Source organism: Cucumis sativus, chromosome 1, assembly GCF_000004075.3.
Source record: "Cucumis sativus cultivar 9930 chromosome 1, Cucumber_9930_V3, whole genome shotgun sequence".
In the NCBI taxonomy this organism is placed as follows: domain Eukaryota; kingdom Viridiplantae; phylum Streptophyta; class Magnoliopsida; order Cucurbitales; family Cucurbitaceae; genus Cucumis; species Cucumis sativus.
Window position 1 is genome coordinate 28001085 of NC_026655.2, and position 27766 is coordinate 28028850.

Genomic DNA, 27766 nt, shown 5'->3' on the forward strand with positions numbered 1-27766 from the left:
GTTCATAACATAGAGACAATTTATGACCAATATTAGACCAAATAATGTTAAGAAGAAATTGAGTAAAACATAATTGAATTAACAAAAAAGAACTCTGCATTCAAAAGAAAACTCAAAATGTGTAAAAGATAATTATGTTGTTGAGTAATCATGAACATTCCCTATGAAAGTTAGGGATCATAAATATAAATATGTTGTGATCTTTGTGTTTATTATTGGTTGAACATTCCTGATAAATACATAAAATTTTCAATTTGATTTTATTGGAATGGACAACCAATCTACATAACCTAAACATTGTAAGACAAAATGTATCTTTTTCTTTTTGGCAGTGTGATATTCATAATTACAATGTACATTAGACATTTTGGTTTCAAAAGAAAATGATTCATAAGAAAAAACAAATCCATGCGAATAAGTTTGTGGATATTCGAAAGACTTTTTATCTATATATATATATATATTTCAAAATTTCAAGAAACCATACTATCACTACTACAAATTTGTTCTTATTTGATGTGCGAAGCATGCCAAAAAATGTCTACATTGATGATCTTTGCCCATCAAGTACGCAAAAATCAAGAAAACCCAACCATAAAAAAAAATTAATTTTCTTGATGGTCAAAACATGTCATCAAAAACTTTTTCTCGATGGTATTGGCCATCAAGAAATAAGACTTCGATATTTTTTGCATCAAGAAAACTGAAAAGCCCTTCAAGAAAATTGTTTTCTTGATGGCAAAAATGAAAACCTATTTTTCTAATTTAGATTTCCTTTTTCTCTCCATCTTCGTGACCTTAATTTCCTCCTAAATGATTCTTGTACTAAAAATTGTAACATTGAAATAGACCTCTTGTTCATAGGTACATATAGATGTCAGTTGAGCTAAGCTCATGTTGGCTAGTTTTTACGTCTTCTACAAATTTTAAAAACCACAAATTACAAACTTTCAATTCAACCCAAATTTTAATTTAACTCATTAAAGTTGAACACAAAAACTAATTTAATTTTGATAAAGTCACTTATTTTAATCTAATTATAATTATAATATATAACTTTTAAAAAAGTAATATTGTATTATTGATGAATAGAAAGTAATAATTGAAAAAAAAAATAGTAAAAAGTTAAGAATATTAATGATGCATATCGAGCCTGTTAAGGAGGGTTCAAATTTTGTGTTTCGTAAAAAATAGATTTTTTTTTTATGGACAATGTCCATCAAGATATCATTTTTCTTGATGAGTCTTGTGCATGATCTTATCATAAACACAAAATTATAACTTTTTTCTTGATGAACATATCATTTTTCTTGATGGACCTGCCTATGATATTTTGTTGGTCTTGTCCATCAAGAAACCCTAGACCCATCAAGAAAATTCTAAATCCATTAAGAAAGCAAAAACAAATATATTATTTTTCTTCCAATGATGACCATTGAAAAAAAAAATCATTTTTTGATGGGTCTGTCTATCAAGAAAACCTAATTAACTTAATAGACATTGTTAGTCAACTAATATATTATCCTTAATATTTATTGTTCATTGTGAAATAGTTTTCTTTACGTTTGTGGACCATCAGCCAACCGAAAGAAACTTTTCCTATCAAGAAAATAAAAAATCTACATTTTTTTACGTTTTTTTCGTATTTTTTCAACAAAATAAGGAGACTTTTCTTGATGTATATAACCATCAAGATAAACATTATATCAAGAAAAATAATATGCGTCAATAAATACCAACTTTGTAGTAGTGTATTTTTTCTCTTTTGACATATTCCAATTATAAAGATTGAGAAGCTAAATGTTTGTGTTGGGATATCTTTATCAAGTGATTTTGAAAGGGTTAATATCACTTTTGTTATTTTCAAAATGATTAAAAAACACTTTATTCTTTAAAAAGTAATGTCAAAGTAAAGATAATTTAGCAATAATTGACATGCTCACTTTGGTTTCAACTAGTATAGTATTTATATCGTCAACCTTTAAATCAAATGTTTGATTCCCTCTCTTAATATTTTTTCAACAAAGAAACCATTTATCAGAAAAACTTTAGTACAATATGGATTGGACTTAAAAGCTTTGAATCATTAAACAAAATTAGCAAAGATAAGCATATAACACCATCTTGCCCAGAAAAAAAATGTGTCTAACAATCATCCCGTGAAAGAAGAATTTAAGAAGGAAGAAAGAAGAAAGAAGAAAGAAGAAAGAAGAAAGAAGAAAGAAGAAGAAACTTAAACTGAAAGAGGTCCACAAACAACTCAACTGATAAAAGGTTAGTCAGTTTGTCAACTGTAAAGAATGTATAAAGACTTAAGAACACTACTATCTCATTTCCCTTTACTAAAAGAAGAATAATAAACAATGCTACTTTGTTGACTTGAGTTTAGTTCCATTGGTTATAACAAACAAAATGATACCCATGTCTATGAATTTCAATTATTAGCAAACATGGACACAACTAAGTGGTTAAAAGTTTAAATTCATAACTTTACCTCCATGTATCATTAGTCTCGGTAGAAAAATAGTTTGAAAGATTGTAAGCTCAAACACTTTTCTTTACTTTATATATGTTACTCACTATCTTCAATATTTCAAATGTAGTTTGATTAAGACAAATTATATTCAATACCCATTTCTAGTGCATACAATTAGATATGAATTTAATGGGGAAGAGAGTAGTCAACAAAAATAATCTCACTGAAGAAAAATTCAAGCTTTCAATGAGATAGAAACAAAGTTTCCTTCACGTTAGATCTCCTAAAACAAAAGGTTAACATATCATACATTTTAAGTATGGTTATGTAAGATTACACCAAAATGATTCCATCCACATCCATTAATAGATTTTTTTGGTAAAATTATCCAATAATTGACTTACTATGTGAGTCATTTCTATGAATTTCAATCATTAGCAAGCAAGCATGAAAATAAGTAAGTGGTTAAAAGTTAAAACTAGTTTACATAACCAAAAGATCAAATCTTCATAGATTCACCTCCACATGTCATTAGTCTAAATAGAAAGTTCAAGCTCTTACTTGCGTTACCAACTATCTTTGATATTTTAAATAATATTTAGCAAAACAAATGACATAAAATATCATTTTTAGTGCATACAATTGGATAGGAGCTAAAAAAAAAGATATAAACTCAAATAAGCAAGGGAGCAAGGGAGTAGTCAACAAAAAGACATCCCAAGGAAGAAAAATTCATGGAAACAGTTTTTTCCCCATTCATGAAACATATCACAATACATTTTAAATATGGTTTTGTAAGATCACAGCAAAAAGATGGATCTTGTAAATAACATAACATCGAAGTTGGTTTGGATTGACAAATCTTGACTGCACACTGGCGATTTTGATCTGACCCACCTTCTCTCTTCACGCATCCGTTTTGGTTTAGATTGGTTGGTTGCTTTATTCCCCTTCTTGGGTCCAATAACAAAATTGCAAAGTTCTTTGGAATCGAAAGGAATATAAATTTTTTTATTTTGATTTTGTGTCAGTTCACGTTGCTCTTTGGTTCTTTCTTTCTTGCTTTCCTTCTTTCTTTCTTTGAGAGCACTTGTTGAGGGCACGACCCACTTTCCTTCAAAAGACTTTATATTTGTTCAACTGACACAAAACCCATTTCTGTATGCATGTTTTGAGCATTTTTAGCGAGGAAAATTCCCTTCTTTCCTCTTTTCTCTCGTACCAAAAAGCCAATTTTCTGTAATTCTTGGTTGTTTGAAGTGGGTTTTCCCACTAGATCACAGGTCCAGCTCTTCATTGGGTGTTCTGTCACACCCATGATGGAGTTTGTGGGCAGAGCTGTGAAGAAAGAGTTCAAAGGCCGTGGAATTCATTCGGGTGTTGTGAAATCATTCGATAGCTCTTCGGGATTCTTCGAGGTTGAGTTCGAAGGTGGTGATTCTGAAGAATTGGATTTGTCTGAGGTGTCTTTGCTTTTGGAGGGTCAATCTCAACCAGTGGAGAAGAGGTCTTGCCGAGGCCGTAAGCCCAAGAAGCGTCGAAGAATTGAGAGCAAATGTGAAATTGGCGGTGCGTCGGCTAATGCTGGGGGGAGTTTGGTGCTAGATAAAGGGAATCCTGATGAAACCCTAGAAATGGGCTTTGAGGTTAGTGTTGTTTGTGTTAAGGATTTAAATGAGAGTTTTAATTTGAATGATGAAGTCAAGAAAAACCAACTGATAGTTGATGGGGTTAGTGCGGATTTGAATGGGAGTCTCGAGGGAAATAAGATTTTGGATATGAATGTTACTCTTAGCGGTGGGGTTGAAGATATTTTAGAAAAGAGAGGCAAGTCTGAGAAGGATTTTGAAGGAAATGGGCCGGGCAATAGGAATCTTTTTAGAAATGGAGATTCCAGAGATGGCTTTGATTTGAATGCGAGGTCTAGTTCAAATGAGTGGTTGAATTTAAATGACAGCAGTGATCATCATGCCAGTCCTAGTAAAAATGCTAACTTAGAGAGAAGGGGCTCCATTGATTTGAATCTGTATGTCAATGCTGACTTTGACGAGAATCTTACTGGGGGCGATGTAAGTTGTTCGCAGGTTGAAACAAAGAAAAGGGAATGGGATTTTGACTTGAATTTAGAGGTTAGTGATGTGCATGTGGATACTAACAATAATGGTGGAGAAGAAATTGCTTCTTCTGGGATGGGTGAAGCAATAATAGACAAAGTTTGTGATGAAGCGGTAATAGACCAAGTTTGTGATGAAGCAGCAATGGACCAAGTTTATGATAACGTTCAAGGAATTCAAGACAAAACTATGGAATCTGAGAACGAAGATGGAAATTTGCAAGAAGTTCACATAGATATCAAGGAAGAATTGCCAAAAGAAAGCTATAGTTCCGGTGGAGATGTGACTGTTGAAGCTTCTCTCAGGGTTTCGGATCTTAACTGTGTTAATGATGGTAATTTGGTCAATATTGATGTGAAGGATGTGAGCTCTGAGGTTGGTCCTCAAATAATTGATGGTTGCCAAGGCAATTCTGAAGGTCAATACAAACAGCGTGGCAGGAAAAAGAAAAGAAAGGTTTTGGATGGTGTTAATACACCTGATACAGTTTTGAGGAGAAGTACCCGTAGAGGGATCATTCAGAAAACTGTCCCAATTGCATCATCTGATATATCTTCCCCTGTAGCTAGTGTGGTAACTGAGGAAAAACAGGTAGCTTATGATGGATCTGACATGCCTGTTGGCCTTCCTTTTAAGCTGCAGTTACCACCCTCTTCGAAAAACTTGAATCTTGATGATATTTCCATCCTTGACCTGTTCTCTATTTATGCCTGTTTGAGATCATTCAGTACGCTATTGTTTCTTAGCCCATTTGAGTTGGATGATTTTGTGGCAGCGCTTAAGTGCAAATCTCCGACTATATTATTTGATAATATACATCTGTCTGTTTTGCAAACTCTAAGAAAGCATTTGGAGGATCTCTCTACTGAAGGTTCAGAATCTGCTTTGAGTTGTCTAAGGTTAAAAATATTCCATTGTATCACTTTTTATTTGTTTATATGGTTATAATTTATATCCATGCATTCCTTTTTCTTAGATTATATATTTACTTGTATGCATATTTAATTATTTGCTATATTTTCTGTTTTGAAATTTGTGATCAGGAGTCTTAACTGGGATATGCTAGACTTGATTACGTGGCCTATTTTTATGGTTGAGTATCTATTGATTCATGGTTCAGGTTTGAAACCTGGTGTTGATCTATGTCGCTTGAAATTGTTAAAAAATGATTACTACAAACTACCTACAGGCATTAAGATTGAAATTCTTCGCTGTCTATGTGATGATATGATTGAAGTGGAAGCCATTAGGTCAGAAATTAACAGAAGGTCTTTGGCAGCTGAGCCAGAGATTATTCGTGATAGAAGCCTGAAGTCAGAAGTCTACAAAAAGAAGAAGATTTCAGCAAATGCTTCCATTAATTCTTGTCAGTCAGAGGACACTATGGATGACACCGCAGACTGGAATAGTGACGAATGCTGTCTGTGCAAAATGGATGGTAGCTTAATATGCTGTGATGGCTGTCCTGCTGCATATCACTTGAAGTGTGTAGGAATAGCCAATGATCTCTTGCCAGAGGGTGACTGGTTTTGTCCTGAGTGTGCCATTGACAGGCACAAGTCCTGGATGAAAACACAAAAATCACTTCGGGGAGCTGAATTTTTAGGAGTGGATCCTCATGGTCGTACATACTTTAGTAGCTGTGGCTTCCTCTTGGTGTAAGATTGATAATTTATTCCTCTGATATGATGTGATTTTCTTCTTCTTTTGCATTCTTCAGATATGATGATAATTTGACCAGTAGTGCAGAGCTGCATGTTTCTAAAACCTTTTTAATTCCTACTTTTTCAAAGTTGCATACTTATGTTACTTTATTTTCTGCTTTTTGCCATTGTACCTTCATTGATTTAGAGATAGGAAATACCTCTAGCGATTAGGTAGCCTGTTGCCACATTGAATTCCCAATGTTCCATCCTCCCTTTTTGCATAGATTGTCCTCCTTTGCATCAATTCTTTTATGCAATTTTAATCATGAAACTCCATACGCAAGGGGAATGAATAAAGGCCTGTTAATTTGTATGCTAATAATTTTAGTCAACTGGCTTATTTACTTCATACGTTTCTGAAACTTCTGAAATTTCTTTTTGAATTTTTGAATGATTTTTTTCCAACCTTTTATTTGGAAGAACCAAGGATAAAATCTGGCAGTTTAAAGCTAATTGAATTTATGATAATACATGGGTGCTTGCAGGTCTGATTCATGTGACACTGAGTCCTCTGTCAGTTACTACCACAGGAATGATCTGGATGTTGTTATTGAAGCTCTTAGGTCATCATATTCATCGTACAGTGACATACTAATGACTATTTGCAAGCACTGGGATATTACTTTCACCTTAAACGGAAAAATTAATAAATCTGACTCTCTGCATTGTACAAGTAAATATTATAGTAACTTTTGCCATGAAGGTGCAAAGTCAGCAAACCTGTTTGAAGCGGAGACTATACTCGAAGGTTCTACTGTGAATAAATCAGCTCTAGATAGTCAGCTAAACTCTAGCATTCAGGATATTCAAACGCAACAGACTACTGTTTCAAACGGTTATGAGTTTACAAATCAGGCTAAAGGATCAGGGAAGTTCTCTTCTGGGGAAGATTCTTCTTTATTACATCCCTGCCTAGATGGGATGCAAGAGAGCAATACAAGATGTGGAGGTCTTGAACATTCCTTATCCATGAGCATTATAAACGGGGATGCACTTGAAGATGAAAGTGACGATGGTTACTCTAACTTCTATAGTTTTGCTCAAACAGCATCTTCAGTGGCTGATGAGTTCATGCGTAAATCATCTGAGAAAGATAAAATTAAAGAAAAATCTACCATGTCAGAAGAAGAAATAATTGCAGCGCAGATGAAGGTAATTTTGAAGAAAACAAGCAATTTCGGTTGGCCGTTTATTCAAAATATTAATGTAGCTACGCAGAAAGAAAAATGTGGATGGTGCTTTCCTTGTAAAGCTTCCAGTGATGAATTGGACTGCTTGTTTAAGACAAACAATGCTTGGATTGAGGAGGGGTTGGCAATTGATGTTCCTGGTCTTCAACTTAAAAGGAAAGGAAAAGGCCACCTTAGAGATGTTATATGTCAAGTTTTGTCGATTGAGAATCGTTTGCAAGGGTTACTCTTGGGTCCATGGCTGAATTCTCATCATTCTAAGCTTTGGCGTGAAGGTCTTTTGGCCTTTGATTTTAATTCTGTGAAACATCTATTATTATTGGTAAGCTTGCTTGTTACTATCTTCCACTTACTTTTCTTTTTTTAATAAATAAACAAGAAACAAACCTTTTTTAGTTATCTTCTTTTTTTTTAGTACAAGTTGGGGTGGGGGAATTTGAACCCGGGACCTCTTGATCCTCGATACAACAATCTTAGTTGATCCTGTTGGCTTTTTACTTCATACGTTTGGCTTGTTATTATAATATGGCTTCTTAGACTATATCTTTCTAGGAAATTGTACTTTTATAGATGAGTACAGGTGACAAGGATGTTGATAGGTGTTTGGGGTTTTTCCTGATATAATGAAATGTTTCTTTTTCCGAAAAGGACAAGAAGATGATCTTGCTTCCTCCTAAAATGTCAAACTAAAATTTACCATCTTTGGTCACAAATGCTCTTCAAGTTTGATTTGTTAAAATAATGCAAATTTCTGAACTCGTCACTCTTCCTCACAGTTTGTCGATTGTTATCTGTATTGCCTCCAATTTTAAGTTCCTATCAGTGCTAATTCTTTTTTTTTTTTTGTTATAAAATTTACAGATAGAATCAAATTTGCGGCATCCTGCTATATCAGCTGAATGGTTTAAGTTTGTCGACTCTGTTAACACCTTGGGTTCAGCTTCTCTTTTCGTTACCAGTTCATTACGTGCCACTAGACATGGAATTAGTAGAAAAAGGGGTAGGTTTTCAGATATCGAGTCAAATGGCTCTTCAAATGGTTCTAGTGGATTAAGCATGTTCTGGTGGAGGGGTGGCCAGCTTTCTCGTCGCATTTTTAACTGGAAGGTCTTACCTCGCTCTTTGATTTCAAAGGCTGCACGACAAGGTTTGTAAAATTTTGATCTTTTCTTAAAGCTGAGTTGACATCATTTGCAATGAAGTCAACTGAATAGTAATTCTGAATTCTTTTGAAGTTTAAAATTCTGCAGCTGGCTGTACAAAGATACCTGGAATTGCATATCCTGAGGGTTCAGAATGTGCGAGAAGGAGCAGATGTATTGCCTGGCGAGCTGCTGTAGAAGCATCAACAAGTGTGGAGCAGCTTGCATTCCAGGTTTTAAACTTGCATCTATGTATTTGGATAGTAACGTAAATGGGAAGTAAAAAAGTTTATTATTCCTCTAATTATTGAACCAAATACAAGGTCTTCTTATATAGAGAAAGACCAACAACAAATAAGGAAAAAATATAGACATAAATAAAAATAATATTACAAGTGAATAGGAAATTCAACAAGTTCCTTTGTCTTGGTATGACTTCTGTTTTCTCTGCCTCCCTATTGTTTGTATCCACATAAAGTTGACTTCCTTGTAGTGTAGCAACTTCCAGTGGCAAGAGGAAGGGTTTCCAATTCAAAACTTGGGTACTTCATACTTGTCTTTCCTTTTATTGAGGGAGGAGGAAGACTTTATGAATTTCTTCTTTTTGAGACGAAGACAAGCTTCTTTATTAATAGCAAACTAAAGGTAAAAGAGAATTATATGATGAGGGTAATGAGAAGCCTAGAGAGTGAGAGAAAAGAGAGGATCAGTAGTAGGTTCACCTTGACATCTCAACTAAGTTGACACCCCCCTAGCACCACCATCATATCCCAAAGGTACAAACCAGCCAAACTAGAAAAAATTTAAAATGAAAAAGAAACATAAAAGAAAAGAAACCAAACTAAACTGACTACGCTGGAAATCTAAAACTTGTATCCTCTGCTAAGCTGAATGGTGGATGAATGCAGTCCAGTTGAGACAAATATCCTGAATTGAATAATCTCTGAATTCAGCTCTCAAGGAACACAATGATTCTGCGTTCCTTTTTGACATGTCCAAGATGTCAAACCAACTCATTTCTTTATCATGAAAAATTCACTGATTTCTTTCAAACCAAATCACAACCAGCAACGCTTTAGCCATATTAACCCAAATTAGGGATGGTTTCTCTGATAACAGGGCCCCTCAGCAGCTGAAGCATATTGGAGCTTAGGGATCCATCAAATACCCAACTTTGAACAAAGAAAAAAAAAATGCTATTCCAGCATTTAGAGTAGGGGCAAAAAATGAATAAAGTGTAATAAATCCTCATTGTCCTTTAAACAGAGAGGACATACCGATGGCAGCAAGCACTTATTGGGAAGCTGCCTTTGCATAATTTTGGAGCAATTAAGAAAGCCGATCATCATAATCCAAGCTAGGATATTTATTCTCCTTGGACTGCTGGTTTTTCAAAGAGCTTTATAGCAAGCCTTTTCCATTGGGGAGGATGGAGAGAGATGAGCCGAAAGGGAGTTGACTGAGAAGTGACCCGAGGCATCTAAGGACCAAAACCACCTATCGTTCAATTCTGTCATTCTTCTTGAGGATAGGAGTAATAAGGATTGGAACTCTTGGATTTCTTCACCTTTTAGCAATCTTTGAAACACTATAGACCAAGCATTTGTGTCACAATCCCAATGGGTAGCAACTGAACTGGTGGGCAGCAAGGCTATTCTGATAAGCTTTGGGAATTGAGTTTGTAGAGGGAAACTCCAGTCCATGAATCTGCCCAGAATGTCACCCTTCTTCCATTACCAAGCTTGAACGGTGCCAATATTTCCACTCTCTTGAGATGCTGACCCAAGAGCTTCTTAAACTATTTCCTGATTTGCTTTGAGTAAGCCAATCAAATGCTTCTTAAACTACAGATGTATCTTAATACATTGATATTCCTCAATGATTACAATATGAAAATATGAAATGAATCACAGATGATCAAACAGCCAAACCACACCTACTAACTACTGAAGTAAATCCACAATCAGAATATTTACAATGAACAATAACCAAAACAGTAACAATAGAAATTAAGAACAACTCTAGAACCTGGGCCCTCTGCTTTCCTTTCCCGTGCAAGGAGGAATGCAACATCTCTTCTTCTCCAGAAAATACTCGATACCCCCTCCCTTCTCTTTCCTCCCTTTTATTCTGTTATGCTAGCAAACTAATGGGGACCACTCTTCATTATTCTCTCCTATACTTCCACGTGTGGCTTTACTACTATTTTTATTTCTTCTACTGTATTTAAACAAAATTGGAGGCCTAGCAGAATGCTTCTGATCACTTGCCTCCACAGGGCAGTATATTCCAACATGTACCTCCACCCCCATTTAGCTAGGAGAGCTGTATTTTTTATTTCTGATACCTCCCAAGCCCAGCCCCCCATCCAACAGGGAAGGTGTGACCTTTTTCCAAGCCACCAAGTGGTTTATTCTGCTGCCTGAGTTCCCTTCCCAAAAGAAATTCTGCATTAGCTTTTTGAGAGTAGAAACTAAATTTTCTGGAGTGGCAGAGATAGACAAGTAGTAGGTCGGAAGGTTGGCCAAAACTGAGTTGCATAAGGTTTGTCTTCCACCTCTTGATAAATTAAACCTTTTCCATCTATCCAATTTTTTGTGTACTTGTCAATCACAGGTTGCCAAAAATTTTTCTGCCTTGGATAACCTCCCTACGGATGGCCTATCACAGAAATGGGAGCTTTTCCACTTTACAACATAATTTTCCCGCCATATGAAGTAGCTCATCATCCCCCATATTGAATCCACGAAGCGCTGACTTGTCCCAATTTACTTTTTGACCCGAGCACAATTCAAACAGATTGATAGCTTCTTTTAGCTTGAGCTGCATTGCTTCATCATCTTTACAAAAAGGGATAGTATCATCGGCGTACTGTAGAATGGGGATGTGTACACTATCTTTACCGACCATGAAACGCTCAAAATGGCCATTATCATGCAGCTTGTTGATGATGGCTCCTAGAACTTTGCTGACAAGCAGAAAAAGGAAAGGAGAAAGTGGATCTCCTTGTCGAATGCCTCTCAGAGCCACTATCCTTCCTCTTGAGTTTCCGTTGATGAAAATGGAAAATCTAGGATTTTCAAAGCAACCCCACATCCATGAAAATGGATTTGTAATTCTGGCCAAACTACTCTTCTTTCTTTGTAACCCCACGGGCCATAAACATTGGTAATCCAACAACATTTCCTGCACACCATAACACCTTTTATTGAGGTGAAAACTGTCCTTTGATGATCTCAATCACAGTGACTTTGCTCATATTGACAGTGTGAGAATACCTCCTCATGCACCAACTGATTCCACAAACTACCATCCAATATCCTTGGAGCTCCAAGCTGATTTAATGAAACTGATTCCACAAACTACCATCCAATATTTCAATATTTGGTTTGTCCTCGTTAGTAAGCTTCAATCTCTAGACTTTATGAATTTTCTAATTCAAAATTGAGGTACTTCTAGTTCCCACTTTAGCACCTCGGCTCAAACGATGGGCCAATGATCAGAAGTAATTTTGGGGCTGAGGAGTTGTCTAGAATTAGGAAATATTTCCAACCAAACCTTGAAACCACATGTTCTCAAACCCAAAAGAGCACTGTCCCCAGTTAAGCTGACTCCAATCATTGACAGGCCTATGATTGGGAGAGCTTTACAAATATTTTACCTTTCAAATGGTGTTTCCATGTTGTGGATTATTCATTTTTAGAAAGATACAATATTTTTAGATTATCATATGTTGTGATCTTTGGACTAATTTACAAAGTATATAATCATACTTAAGAAATTAGAAACGAAGGACAGAATTTTGTTCTTCTACAAATAAGAAGAAACGATAGAGAAGGAATTTGATTAAAACAAGGATTACAAATGGAAATTTCCTTCATTGTTTTGAGGAATTCAACTTTCAGGCCCCATTATTGATGTAAGAGTTATTTTCCTTTGTTTTTATTCTCATTTTTTGCTACATTTAATTCAACAGAATGGTTTCTAATTTGAGTCCCGCAGAAACATTAGGGACCATTAATGTTGACTGTTGATTCACTCTTCTTGAAGGCTGGGAATACCATTCTAAGTAGTGCAGATTCAAAAGAAGGAATATGCACTGTTTTTTAAGGACTTTCGGCCAATCGACATGTCTACTCCAGTTTACAAAATTATTGCCAAAGTTTTAGCTGAAAGATTAAAGAAAGTAATGCCCTCTGTTATTTCTCCCTACCAAAGTGCATTATTGAAGGGAAACAAATCTTAGATCCTATACTCATTGCCAATGAAGCTGAGGAGGAGTATAGAATATAAACCTAAGAAAAAGAAAAGATGGACTTTTTTTTTCCTTCTCAAAAGGAAATGGAAGTTGAAATATGGAATAAGATCGTACATAGTCGACCATTATATACAGGAGGGTATGGAGGCTGGCTTATGATAAAAAACCTCCCCTTGGATTGTTGGAGTAAACAAACGTCTGAACTCATTAGTGCTTATTTGGGAGGACTGGAAAGTATAGCCACAGACGAATCTTCTTGACGTCTGTGAAAGCTAGAGTTCAAGTTCAGAAAAATTTATGCAGATTTATCCCATCGACAATTCCGATTACAGATGAATTGCATGTAAATTTTTATTCGAATTTTGGTGATATGAATCGTATCAATTGATCTGCCAAGCGAGACCAAAAGGTGCTTTATTTGTAAAGATTTTATGAATCCAATTGATATTGTACGTTTGACTCAAGTTACACAAGATGAAGAAATGGTGTTCAATTCTCTAAATCGTAATTTTGGAATTTCTGTTACCATCTCAAATTCTTCCAAGTTTATCAAGAAATCCATTAGTCTGCAACCCAAAAAAAAAAAAAAGAGTTCATTATGCAAACCAATTCGAATTCTTGCCAGAAACCTTCCCAGGCTTACAACTTCGGTTTCTTTCCACTGAAAGGAAATTTCAAACAAGGTTGATGATGTGAACATAGAGACAAAATCATTACGAAGAGATAAGATAGACAGATGTTTGTCTTTTGAGCCACCAAAAGTTAGGCGCTTCGAATTCCCTCCAATGGGGAATAAATAAATCGTCCAAGAAACAACCCTGGATATGCCTATAGAAGATATTCAACGGTCTGTTGCAATTTGCAGCCATTAATTATGTCGCTTCAGATGTTGCAATTTGCAGCCATTAATTATGTCGCTTCAGATGTTGCAAGGTCTCCTTCAGCCGAAAGATTTAATGCTATTAAATTGATTGATAAAGATTCCGATTCTTACATTAATGTTTTGACAGCTAATGATTATAACTCCAATCTCTCCAAAAATGGTAATTGCCAGAATTTCTTGTCAGACTTGGGCTCCCTCACTCCGATCCCCTGCTCCAAAGATTCTGAAAACACATCCTCTGCTCAAGCTTCTTTTCAGTTGCATTCCAAGAAACGTTCTTGCCTGCTGAAGCTGTTCCCTAAACATTTTATTAGAAAAAAAGACGTCCTTCCTCAACTCTTGGTCAACACTAGTTAACTCAGATTTGCTCGAAGAATGCTGTGTTAAGATTCAAATCCCTGGTTTTTTCACTGACAGTTTAGTTAAATCTCCACCCAAGTCTTGCGCCTTTCTTGACTCAGATTTTAAGATCCCTGGCTCAAACATAAATTTTGTGTGAGGTACCCTGAGCATACCATCAAGTTATTCTCACTTCAGCAAGCATGACTCTGATGAAGATTCAATTGCAAGCGCCAGTGGTGAAGAATTAGAGAGCTCAGAATCAGCAGGAAACAACGAGAGGAAGAGTTAATTGGATGATTATGGCCAAGTCATATTTCACCTTTTTTAGACAGAGGAAGTTCAGTTGATTGGCGAGGCAAAAGACTCATTCTTCACCCCTATTGATAAGGAAGAGATTCCTCAGAATCTGATTTCATTATCGAAGCTAGTGATATTACCTTTGGTTGAGAAATGGCTGCTTCCAGTGTTCTGTTTGGAGAAGTTTTTTCTTTTTGGGCAGTCTCAGTCAAGGAGGTTTTCTTTGGCAGGGCTATGGATAAGGTGGTGGATGTCTTCAATGCATTCTTTTGAATTTTTGGATTTTGGTTTCCTCATCATTTCATAGGGCTGGAGTTGTATGGTTGTTCTCTAGGGAGGCTTCTACCTTGGCAGATTGCTAGTCAATGCTGATAGAAGTTCATTTTCAAGCCTCATCTGGTTCCAAAGCTCCATGTCCCTCAATTTTCAAGTTTGTTCTTCGCCAGAAGTCTCGTTTTGGATTGTTTGTTCATTGGGTGTTTCTTTGGTCTGGTATCTTTTATTCTTTTGTTTTATTGTTGTTGTTCCGTGTTTCTGCTAATATTTTCATCTTTCCTTTGATCGTTTCTTTGTACTTTGAGTATTAGACTCATTTCATTATTTCAATGAAAAAGTCGTGTTTTTCGTTTTTTTTAAAGTGTGTTCTCTTTTAAAAAAAAAGGAAATAGAATTTTTAATTGATAAAATAAAAAGATAATAATGCTCAAAGTACAGGGAACTAAACTAAACTACCAAAAATACCAAACAAAACCTGAAGAAAATAAAAGGACGAAAGAGGAGAAATAAAATCAGTCCGGAGTTGAAACAAAGCGATCAATCCAAGTAAGAGAAATATTCAGTAAAAAATGCTGAACTCTCTCAAAAAACACTTTAACAGAAGAACTTAAAATGCCGACTAAGTGTGAGAACATGCACACATAGAAGAGATGCTGCAAGTCTATGTAATCAACCTAAAGAAGTGGGTAGGAAGCAGGGAATGAAGTACTCAAAAGATGCAACAACCTTTGACTATCTTCTACGTCTAGATTTTAATGTAGCTATAAAATAGCTAAAGTTAAAGCCTACTAAACAATCATTTTAACTGTCATAACTATGTCATTTACTAGGATCCTGAAAATGCTAGTTCCCAGAAAATAATCCTTTACAAATGACTAACACATTGTTGAAAATCTTGTGATAGATGGTTTTATCAGTTTATTCATTTTTTTGTTCAAGTTTGGTGACTTGTTCTCCCATTGCTTTCAGGTCAGAGAGTTTTATTCAAACATCCGGTGGTATGATGTTGAAAATACCCATCCTCTTCCCACGGTTGAAAAGGAATTAAGAAAATCAATCAGGCTTTTCAAGAAGGTAATTGTGCGCCGTAAGTCTGTTGAAGGGAACTTGGTAAAATATCTCCTTGACTTTGGAAAAAGAAGAGCTATTCCTGACATTGTTAAAAAACATGGGGTTAAGCTTGAGGATTCCAGTAACGAGAGAAAGAGATATTGGTTAAATGAGACTTTTGTTCCTTTGCATCTGGTGAAGAATTTTGAGGAGAAAAGAGTTGCTCGCAGAGCAAATGAGGTCAAACCCAAAATTGTGGAGTTGGGTATAGTGAAGTCCTCCCGGAAGAAGGGATTTGCATATTTGTTTTCAAGAGCAGATAAACTTGATTTATACCATTGTGGCCGCTGTAACAAAGTTGTGCCTGTCAGGTATTTTATACTTATTATTGCTTGTTTACTTGGATGTGTTTTATAGCGTGGTATTGCAATTTAATCACTTCTCTAGTTTCCTCATTCTGGAAACACAGGACTTTTCTGAAGTCTGTTATGGTTATTTCTAGAATATTTCTTTTATAATTTTTCATTGAATGAATAAAGTTGCAAAAGATCCAGCAAGAGGAAAACAGGCTCCAGACACTTCAGGCCAAAGAGCTACAAAACCGGTCCAATCAACACTATATGAAATAAATAATTTGAAAGAGAACATGAGAAGAATCAACAAAGTTTGTACAATTTCAAATGTTTTCCCACCATCTTTTAATATTCTGAATGATCTCTTACTTCTCCCCAAGCAATAAATCTATTGTTGAAGAGCTCGAATAAAATCATTCCAAATAACTTTTACCTCATATTAGCACCAAGCAATTGGGATAGAAGGCAAATTAGCATCTTTAGGGAGGCAGATGGAATTATACATCTCCTTTTTTCCTCTTTTGGTGTTAAAAAGGAAACAAGATTTTTCATGTCAAGGCATAAGTATTTGGAAATTGAACATCAAACTAAGAGGTCATGAGTTCAATCCATGGTAGCCACCTACCTAGAAATTAATTTTCTACGAGTTTCCTTGACACCCAAATGTTGTAGAGTCAAGCAGATTTTTTCGTGAGATTGGTCGAGGTGGGCGTAAGCTGGCCCGGACACTCACAGATATAAAATATATATATTTTTTCTTTGATTTAATGAAAAGACACTAACACTCAAAATGCAATGATATAAAGATAATACAATTAAACATCCGAAACAGATTTGTTATATAGTCCCTTCTGAGTCTTTTTGGCTTTTATTCAACTCAATGCTACTTGGTGGTTTACTAATTTCTTGCTAAATTCTTTTGTAATTATACCCTTCTAATGATTGATAACAATGAGTTTTGAAACGATCTATTTCATAATTTTGTGGCTATTTGGCAACTGCTCAAGAAAAAAACAGTTATAGCCTTCTAATGATTGATAACAATGGGAAGACTCTTCTTTACTAGGTTTGTTGGGGAGGGATAATCTTCACCCCTTAGCCTTAGGTTGTCCTTTTGTCTACTTTTTAATACAAGTATTTATTTTCTTAAACGATCATGGGTTGACCTAGTGGTAAAAAAGGAGATATATTCTCAATATCTAACTAAGAGGTCATGGGTTCAATCCATGGTGGCCACCTACCTAGAAATTAATTTCCTACGAGTTTCCTTCACATCCAAATATTGTAGGGTTAAGTGGGTTGTGCCGTGAGATTAGTTGAGGTGTGCGCAAGCTAGCCCAGACACTCATGGATATAAAAAGAAAGTATTAAAAGAAAGGATAAGAGCACTTGTGTTATATAGTCTTGTGAGACCTCAACTAATTAAAGAAAATTTTAAGGTATTCTAAATGAAAAGAGACGATCGATCTAGTTGTCAGAAAGCAATACTGAGTATATCTTTCACTATTTGATGATCAAAGTGGAATGGACTATGTATTTACTTTACCCGGCTTGAAATGGGCCCATCGTCTGTAGTAATACATTATTATTGGTTTCTTCTCATGAGCATCTCTTTTGTTTCATCTTATTCTTTTCTTTATAAGATTATGAGCTCCATTCATTATCACATTGTGATCTTGTTCAACTGCTAGATTGATTTCAAGGTTTGTGCACATAGTAGGCTTTTGAGAATGAATGTAGATGATGATGAATTGATTACTTATATGCTGTAAATATGGACAATACCTTTAATGTCATTCGTACTATTATTCAGAGACGTATGTTCTGACTCTTTGTTTACTTGGTTTTCATGTATCTATATTCTTTCACTTTACTGATTCTTTTTTCTTTGAACTGTATTGTAGGGAAGCTGTTAGTTGCAGATATTGTCAAGGTACATGGGGTTTTTTCTTTTCTTAACCATTTTGTTTTTCTGCATTGGGAACCACAAGTCATTGAGATGTTAATATCAGATTATATTACCAGGAGTTTTACCTTCTATTCTTCTCTACATTTAGCATTTCAAGTGAGGATTCGGTTCTCTGTAGGTAATCAATATAGTACTTAGAAATCTCAGATCTCCTGCGTAACTGAGGTTACCTGCTATTCCTAATTTGATAGGGAGATAATTATGGTTTTGTGTTCTACGTTTGACATCCCACATAGAACTTGCCACACAAAAAACCTTACCTTCATAGAAGTTCTAACCTTCCGCAAAGAAGTTTGGGGGAGGGAATGGGCAGAACATTCTTACTTGAATAATTGATGGGAAGGAACAAAGAACATTGTGGTTTGAGCTATTGGGATACAAATTATGATATACAGCACATACAAGTTATTTGTATATGCTGCATTGAGAAAGGTTGTTCATAAAATAATGGCTGGGAAATAGTGCTTGTTGTGGGTTGGTTTGTTATTTTTGTTTTCTTTCTTTCGCCTGACAAGTTCTAGTTCATCTCCCTCAGAAAAAGAATCCAGATAATTAGAAGAAAATGTACGTTTTCTTTGATGACTAGGGAGTCCATTGAAGTAAAGCATGATTATTGCTACGCTTGCTCATCTACAAGTTGAATGCCTAATTACTCACCAAAACTAAGAATACAGATCAAATTTGTTTGGAAAGTTAATCTTTTTGAATCTTTATTTTAAGTTTAATTCCTAATTATTCTTATTATGCTTTCAGGAATTTTTCACAAAAAGCATGTCAAGAAGTATGTGGAATCCGTTGCAGCAAAATGTACATATACCTGCCACAGTTGTTGGGATGGTATATCTGTGAAGTCTAATGGAAAAAGAGGGAAAAGTGGTGTAAAAGGAGGGAAGTTGCACATGGTGAAAGGTAAAAGACCTAGTGATCAACGTGCACTGCGATTGAAAAACAGAAAAAAAGCATTGAGGGCTGGAAAACAAGCACAGACACAAAACAATTCCAAAGTTCCGACAGGTATCCCTCTACGTCGTTCAGCAAGACAAGCTAAACACTCATCGCTTCAAAAGAAAAAGCAAGATAAAAAGGTTGGAGGAAGTGTCAAAAGGAAAAAGATGAAGTCCAGGAAGGGAACACCAAAAAAACGTAAAAGAGAGACTTCTTTGCAGAAGAAAAGGACTCTGGCGTGCCATAGCTTCTGGCTTAATGGTCTCTTCCTTTCTAGGAAGCCTGGTGACGAACGAGTGACACACTTCAGGGAGAAAAAGCTTCTTCTTCTAACTCCGAGGATTTCTGTGAACCATGATAAAGCAAAATGCAATCTTTGTTCTGAAACAGAACATGCATCTGGTTTGAATTATATTGCTTGTCAAAATTGTGGAGGTAATTGATTTTCTCCTTCCGCTCCTCTCTCATATTGGCTAATATTTTAACACGAATTTTCTTGCCTTTTACGGAAGTAGTGTGGAAGCATTGGACTAATATGTTTTACCTCTTTGTGTGTCATGCAGCGTGGTTTCATGGAGATGCTTTTGGACTTGATCAGACTAAAATAGATATATTGATTGGATTTAGGTGTCATATATGTCGGAAAAGGTTGCCTCCCGTCTGTCCCCATCAAATGAATCAGAAGCCTGATATTTTGGATGAGGTACAAAATAATACTGTGGTTTTTTGTTCTGTGGAACCCGTGCCCTGCCATTTATAGCTGTGGTACATGAGAGATTACTATGTTTCTTATGGGGAAAATAGAAAGATATACAAAGAAAGAAAAATGACCCAAGAAAAAAAAGTTACTGTATTCAGAGAAATGATTCTACAGTATCTAGTGTATTTACTGAAACGACTTAGGAACGTGAGATTTCAAAATTAGTTGATTCCAGTGATACAATGGCCGAAGCCTTATAAATCCAGATAGTTTCTGATTTCTACCAAATAAGAATTTTATTAATGTTTAAAAGTTGTGAATACAAGAAGACCTTTTAATTATAAATAGATCTAATAGATTAAGGATTTGACCATAATACACTGTCTACTACATCAGTTTTTGTCCTTTCCTGATTACTTCCTCCTCCCAAATGGCTGTAAATCAGTCTATAAAACGTTTCTTCTCCCATTTTTGGTCATTGCTGTGCCTGTTTTATCCTATTTCCTTTGACATATTTGAATTCTTTTACAACATTAAAATGAGAAAACTATCCTACCCCTTTGAACAACTTCAGTACAAATGCCCCTACTTGTGGATTTCCTGCGTTCAAATTATCGATAAAATAGTTCAAGTTTTTTCCCCACATTTTTCAATGAAACAATATCATTATTTTCTTTTCTTTTTACTTCTGCTTAGAACTTTTCCCTGCCTAGCTATGTAAACCAGAATAGATGTTTTTCTTTGGATTCTGTAGACTTTATCTTTTCCAGTATTGTGCATGGCCCCACGTGGCCGTTTCTTTATTTTTCGGTGTATTATGTATTCAGCCTTTTTCTATTTCTTTTTTAAGTGCACCTTGATAACCATTTATTATATCACAACCTCAGATATGTGATCTCATTTTGACCATTGATTGAAATTCACAGTGAAAGCAGAGGGCATTTTTTACATCAGTTATTTCTATGGTTAGTTTGTTACTTTTGGATATGCATAACTCGAAGGAATGTTAAATCGAAAGACATATACGATATATTGAGTTTTTTGGAGATTTGAATGAATCGATGCAAAATGATAATTTTGATGGGTGTACAACAAGGACTAGAGTGGTGTGTTTCATTGTATCACTTCAAGCCTCTACGAGCAAGAATCTAAATAAATATTTTTGCCTTTTCATTTTACAGGATTGGCGTTTCCTTTGCTAGACTCGTATCTTTTGTCTCAGTAGGATTACTACTGAGACTTTATTTTGTACTTTTATCTTTTGTTATCCTCTTCATATTCTTTAATTTTTCTTAATTAAAGCTATCTCTTTATAAAATTCAGCAGGATTTCTTCACTTTTCTGTTAATAACTAGATTTGTAGTGAAGTTCTGTTTCTTATAAAATATAATATATGTGTCTGACTTCCTGGATCCTGAGTATGGATAACCTGGTAAAGTGAAGATCTAATTTCATGTTCTTTTCAATATAGTGAGATAGTTCTTGTAGGCCTGCATGATTAGTGATAGAGAGTGTGCATTTAAGTTGCAATAAGATAAGTTATCTTCCTGGATAACAAAGAGAAGAATTAAACTCTTTTGTAAGAAATGAGATGAGAAGAAAGTGAAAACCTCTACATAGTAACCAGCAGGAAGATGCTATTCAGAAAGATGGGGCAGATGGTCATTCCGGTGCTAAATAGTTGAAATCTTAGGGGAGATGTATCAAAGCTGTGGGTTAAGTGGTATCTCTCCCGTAGGAGACCGATGTTATAAATATACATGTTTGATTAATTCAATCTGTATGGCGAGGCTAATAGCTTTTCATGGTTGCTTCTGTATCATATTTCTGTTCCTAATTTACATGCCAGAAAGGTAAAAAGAGAAAATGGAGTATGAGTAAGTTTTATTATTGTGCTTTCTCTTCTTCTCTCTTCTCCTCTCCATGGAGGAGAATGCAATGATTGAACAAATTCTTTTTCTGAGGTTTTAAACTCTTACTTCTTTCACCTTCATTTCAGTACTTGTTTTTTATATCAGACTATCTATTTGAACACGGAAGCCCCTACAGCACAACCTGTTCTTTTATATGTGTACGCTCCGAACAGAAATTCAAATTACATTTTCTAGTAGATCGATTATCTTAATGTACATGTTTTTTTTCCTTTCTTCAAATGACTTTGCTATTCTTATATTTATTCCTGAACTTCTAGATAAACAATAATGAGATTCCAATGTGAACTTTCTTATGTATTCCTTCCATAAATTGTCCTTTTGATTTACACAAAATGGTGCTGACTTCTCTTCTTGTCTTGTTTTAAATGCAGGTTCAGAACTAGCGACACTAAATTGGACCAATCTACTTCGTTAAAGATGAAGACCTTCATGGCCAACTTCCAGATACCACAAGTTCTCAACTCTCGTCGTGGTATTGTTTGAACTCACAACATGAGAACAAGAAAGTTTGCCGAATTGAACATGAGTGGTGGCATTGGAGTGACCTATTCATTTTTTAGGTAGCGATGACAGTATTATTGCAGTTATAAACTAACCAGTAACCACATGAATATAGGCATTGTATTAGGCTGTCCAAGTTATAAATAGCAATCCCGGTCAGCATTAACACTCTCGTAGGTAGTCGATTAGGCTTCTAACGCATGTATCGGAACTTGGAAATTGGTTCCTCATTGAACATGACTCTACTGATTTACAATACTGATGGCGTCTTTTTGTTAAGTCAATCTCAGGATTCGGAGGGGATTCATGGATACTGAAGATTGTAGGTAGAATAGATTTATAGAAAGATTGTAGTTACTGGCTGGCGAGCTGTATGTAACAATGGACTTCATTGTGAATCCACTGAAATTGTGCAAACTTCAGCCAATAAAATTTCAATGTCAAATTCGTTTTTCTGCTTCTGATTGCAATAAGATGGACATTGATTCATAGTCTTGTATAGTTCTTGCAGTAACTCCATTTGTGTCACTGCCTATGTGCTTTTACCAATCTTCTCTATGGAAGTTTATGATGAACCCTTCAGAAAAAATATCTTTGGGACCAAGATTATCTTGTCAAATGAGTTGAACATGTAATTTTTCCTTATTGTATGATCAATAATATCTTTATTTTAAATGTCCCAGGTAAAAGAAGGTTGCGTACTGAACCTGTCAATTTGAAGTCACAAGAATGACAGTTTTTTGTAATTCAGTAGCAGAAAAGTCTAATCTTTAAATGGTTGTTGGACTACAATTATAATATTTTTTCTTTTCTATTTAAAGCGATAAACCAACAAAAATATCGAATTTCGTGGAAGCTCGAGTATTTGGAGAAAAACCACGATTTTACTTTTCTTATTATTTTCAATAATTACAATAGGTACAAGTGGGGGAATAAATAGAATAATACACCGAGATAAAAAAAAGAAAGAAATTTGGGGCAATCTCCCTATGGGTCAAACTCACTAACTCTAACACTCCCCCTCAAGTTGGGACAGATATCAATAAGGCTCAACTTGTTAACACAAAAGTTGAAGTTTGGTCTAAAAAGCCAGTTGGTGAGAACATCATTAACCGTTGGCTCGAAGGAATGAATGGAATGCATATTCTCCTACTGTCGAGTCTTTCTTTCATGAATTGTTGATCAATTTCAACATGGTGATGCTAATGGTTGCTTTGTTATCAAAGAATAGCTTCATTAGTGTTCCCACATAAGGATCAAACAAGACTTTCTAGAGCCAAATTTTCTCACATATCTCCAAATTCGTAGCCTTACATTCGGCCTCAACACTGGTCATGGCCAAAACACTTTGCTTCTTACTTCTTCAAGTTATTAGATTGCCCTATACAAAGGTACTAGAGCTAGATTTTTTTGTCAACGACAAATCCTGCCTAGTCTGAATCAGTATAGACCTCAATCGTTTTTCTATGTCTTTTTTAATATCAATCATTTACCATGTATCATTTTCAAGTATCTGTTGACAACCTCCATGTGTTCCTTATAAGGAGCTTGCATAAACTAGTTGACAAAACTCACAACAAAAAAAACATTTGGACGAATATGAGACAAGTTAATTAATTTACCCATAAGACGCTTATATTTGTTCTTTATCAACTAGAACTTGATCAATTGAATTTCCTAGTTTATAATTGAATTTAATAGAGGTGTTAGCAGAACGACCTCAACATACTTGTCTCGGTCAGCTCCATTCCAATAAAATAATTTAGATTTCTATGAGATATGAAGATGCCTTTTTTTAGATCTGGCCACCTCCATTCCAATAAAATAATTTAGATTTCTTAAATCATTGATTTCAAATTCATCACCCATTCTATGTTTCAGTTGGTTAGTTTCTGCCTGATCATCTCTAGATAAAACGATGTCATCAACATACACAATTAAACCTGCAACCTTTCCAGTCTTGAAAACCTTTGTAAATAAAGTAGTATCAGAATGCCCCTGATTATACCCTTGGGACTTGAAAAAAGTAGTTAACCTACAAACCATGCTCTTGGTGACTGTTTCAGACCATATAGGGATTTCTAAAGTTTACAATCTGATGACCAAACTGGGCTTCAAATCCAGGTGGGAGACTCATGTAGACTTCCTTCACTAGGTCTCCAATTGGAAAACATTTTTAACATCCAACTAGTATATGGGTTAATCTTTGTTTACAACAACAGATAACAAAACTCTAACAGTATTTAATTTAGCAACTGGAGAAATTTTTTTTGAAGAGTTAACAATATAGGTTTGAGTAAACCTATTTGCAACTAACCTTGCCTTGTGTATGTCAAATGTTCCATCTGCTTTGTATTTGAGGGTGAACACCCATTTGTATCCCACAATTTATGTCTCTTGGTAGAGCACAAATCTCTGAAGTTTTATTCTTTTCAAGAGTCTTCATCTCTTCCATGACAACATTCTTCCATTCAAGACACTCTTAAGTAGCGTGAATATTTTTCAGTATTATGGTAGAATCAATGCTTGTTGAGAAAGCTCTGAACTATAAAGAGAGATTATCATAGGAAACATAGTTACAAATGAGATATTTTGTACAGACGTGATACCTTTTCTCAGTGCAATGGAAATGTCCAGAGAGGGACCATACTCGTTAAGTTTCCTTGAATGACCTTGTTCAACATCTTATTACTGGTTTATACTCTAATCTCGGTCTTATTACCATTGTCATTTTCTCCACATTTTCAGAAACAACAACATCAAACTTGTGATTTTCACATCTCTTATTATCAACACATGGTTCAATAAGGTTTTCCATACCTTGATCTCGAGGAGGTTCAGAGTCTTGGACTGGAGCTGGTTGACTAGTAGGGGACTCAATTTCCTTTATGAGATTCCTTATGTAGTATGTTTTCCAAAAAAACTTGGTTTGTGGTAGGACTTTGGGATGAGGATCAAAGTTAGAAGATACGGTACTAGAAGTAGGTTTGATAAACTTTAAGTTACAGTTAGACTCTTCACTCACACTCTCCCCTTAAAGATGGCTAACGGGAAAGAAGGGTTGGTTCTCACAGAAAGTAACATCCATAGTGATAAAGTATTTCTTGGAAGGCAGATGAAACCATTTATAACCAATAAAAAATTAGACTGGTAGAAGGGTAGAGCTCCTTAAGACAATCTAAGGGAGTCTGAAGGTGGCGGATACGAGAAGACATTCTATTGATTAAATAAGATGTTGTAAGAATAACATCTCTCCACAAGTATGAAGGAAAGGAAGTAGTTAGCACAAGAGAATGAGCTACTTCCAAAGATGATGGTTTTTTTTGCTTGGCCACCCCCTTTTGGTGAGGAGTGTAGGCACATGAACTTTGGTGAACAATCCTCTTGGAGGCTAGGAACTTACTAAGATTATGGTTTTGGAAGTCTTGATCAATATGACTCTGAAGAATTACAAAATTTTTATTGAATTATGTTTCAATGGTGTGATAAAAGTTTTGAAAAATAGAGGAAACCTCAAATTTATCTGTGATAAGGAAGATCCAGGTAAGACGGGTATGGTTATTAATGAAAGTTACAAACCACTGTTTCCCAGACGAGCTAGTGACCTTGGATGGATCGTAAATGGTTGTGAGGAAAATGAAACCTGGTGTTGTTTGGCCCGAATACAAACATCATAAGATAGAGAGGAGACATCAATTTTAGAAAATAGATGAAGAAACAAATATTTTCTATAATTAAAGTTCGAGTGGTCCAACCGAAAATGCCACAACATACAATCACATTCAAAAGTACTAAAATAGGAGGACAGTAAACTAGTCTTAAAAATACTACTATCGAAAGTATCATCGTCAAGGATGCATCCTTGCTATGTCAGACAATACCAATCATCCTTCCCAAGCTCAAGTCCTGAAAACAAACAGATTCAAGTAGGAAGATAGCTTTATAATGTAGCTCACAAGTGATTTGGGTGATAGATAACAAATTATAAGAAAGCTTTGACAATGCATAATAGTTTGGAGAGAGAGTCTTTCAAAGGAAACTATTTGTCCCTTGCCAGCAATCGAGGCTAAAGAACCATTAGCTATCTGAATTTTATCATTATTGGAAAAAGGGTATAAGAGACAAAGTGCTATGAGGAACCTGTCAAGTGATCTGTAGTCCCTCGAGTCTAAAATCTAGGGATTATTTCCATCAACACTAATAAGGCCAAGGGACTGTGGCATACTTGACTGAGTAATGGCTCCCAGAGTAGGAGGACAGTTCTGGCTTGTAGTAGGTCAGCCGACTGAGAGGTGTTGACAGCCTCACTCACATAGACACACCCTGAGTTCTGTTTTTCGTTGGAGGAACGTTTCTTACCTCCTAGGGGACGTTGTGGAGTTTCCAATACTGGTCCTTGGTCTGCCACTGTTTCTTGCAGTGTTCACTTACATGGATTGTTTTATTGCTATTATTCTCACTATCATGGGTTGAGGGTCGAGCACTAAAGGCAGCGGAGTTAGTGGTAGGGGTAGTCAGTATACTCATGGCATTCGTACGATCTTCTTCTAGACGAACTTCATAACACACTTCCATTAAGGAGGGAAGTGGTCTCTGTCCAAGTATATGACCACATACAATATCAAATTTGTATATCGTCATTCATCGTGTCTTAAATTGTCTCCTTGCACAAATCTATCTCTTGCCAGAGAGAAGGGAGAACTTTTTGAAATAGAAGGTCACAATCAGGGTCCGTTGCTTGCAATCGTGGACCTTTTTTCTCAGTATATAATTGAGGGGCATTATGATGATTCAAGTAAAGTTTCTAAGTTGTATCCTTTAAATCTTTTACAGTGGTCGAGTAAACTAGAGGCTTGACGATATGTGGTTCAATGCCATTAATCAACATAGATCGAATCAAGGAGTTCCCTCTTTCTAAAATCGTTCCAAGGAATCACCTGGTGGAGGATGGAGAATCTCTCCTGTCAAAAAGCTAAGTTGGTGGCGATCCTTAAGGAACATCTTGATCGATTGGGACCACGAAGAGTAATTCTGGCCATTTAGTTTCTCCCTTGAAAATTTCCTTGTAGATGGTGTTAGAGAGCCAATTATATAATTCGAGGACAAATTAGGGAGCAAAGTTACCACAGTTCTTCCAATACATTGGTAGATTGGTTGATTTATACAATGTCGAGGATTCACCAACTTCAAAAGCAAACTGAGTATACCCTCGATCAATCCCGAAACCATGAATATGCAAGTGTTGTAAGGCATGGGAAGACAGTTACACATGAGTAGATGGCAATTCGTAAACCGAGGACAGCAACGTCGCGTGAAGGTGCGAATCATCAAAAGGGTATAACAACTGGACTTGGGATGATAGAGGCTAGTTCGTGGAGGAATTTGATGGCAGCACGTGGGCAGACCGGCCTAGCAGCGGTAGGGCATGGGTGGTTAGTTGTGGCGAGTAAAAGCCATTCTTGACACTGGGTTGTGTGGACTGCTCCGAGGGCAGTCCTCGAAGTAGCTGCCAACATCATCTGAATATGAAGGAAGAGCTTTTCATGGTGACAACGATGATAACTTCGGTCAATGTCTGGCTTCACCTATACCGATGCCTAAGGTATCCTTGTTACCTCACTTTGGTACTA

General features: G+C 35.7%; 1 protein-coding gene across 1 annotated transcript; it reads left to right on the forward strand.

Annotated features, from left to right (window-relative positions):
• The first annotated feature begins 3251 nt into the window (after positions 1-3251).
• LOC101215194 (DDT domain-containing protein PTM) lies at positions 3252-22625 on the forward strand. Its single transcript, XM_031888303.1, has 11 exons — positions 3252-5489; positions 5634-6248; positions 6782-7808; positions 8348-8633; positions 8737-8861; positions 15654-16105; positions 17992-18020; positions 18810-19436; positions 19565-19704; positions 21701-21827; positions 22007-22625. Exons 1-10 carry the CDS (start codon positions 3793-3795, stop codon positions 21824-21826), a joined length of 5124 nt encoding a protein of 1707 aa, XP_031744163.1. The 5' UTR covers positions 3252-3792; the 3' UTR covers position 21827; positions 22007-22625.
• The last annotated feature ends 5141 nt before the right edge of the window (positions 22626-27766 follow it).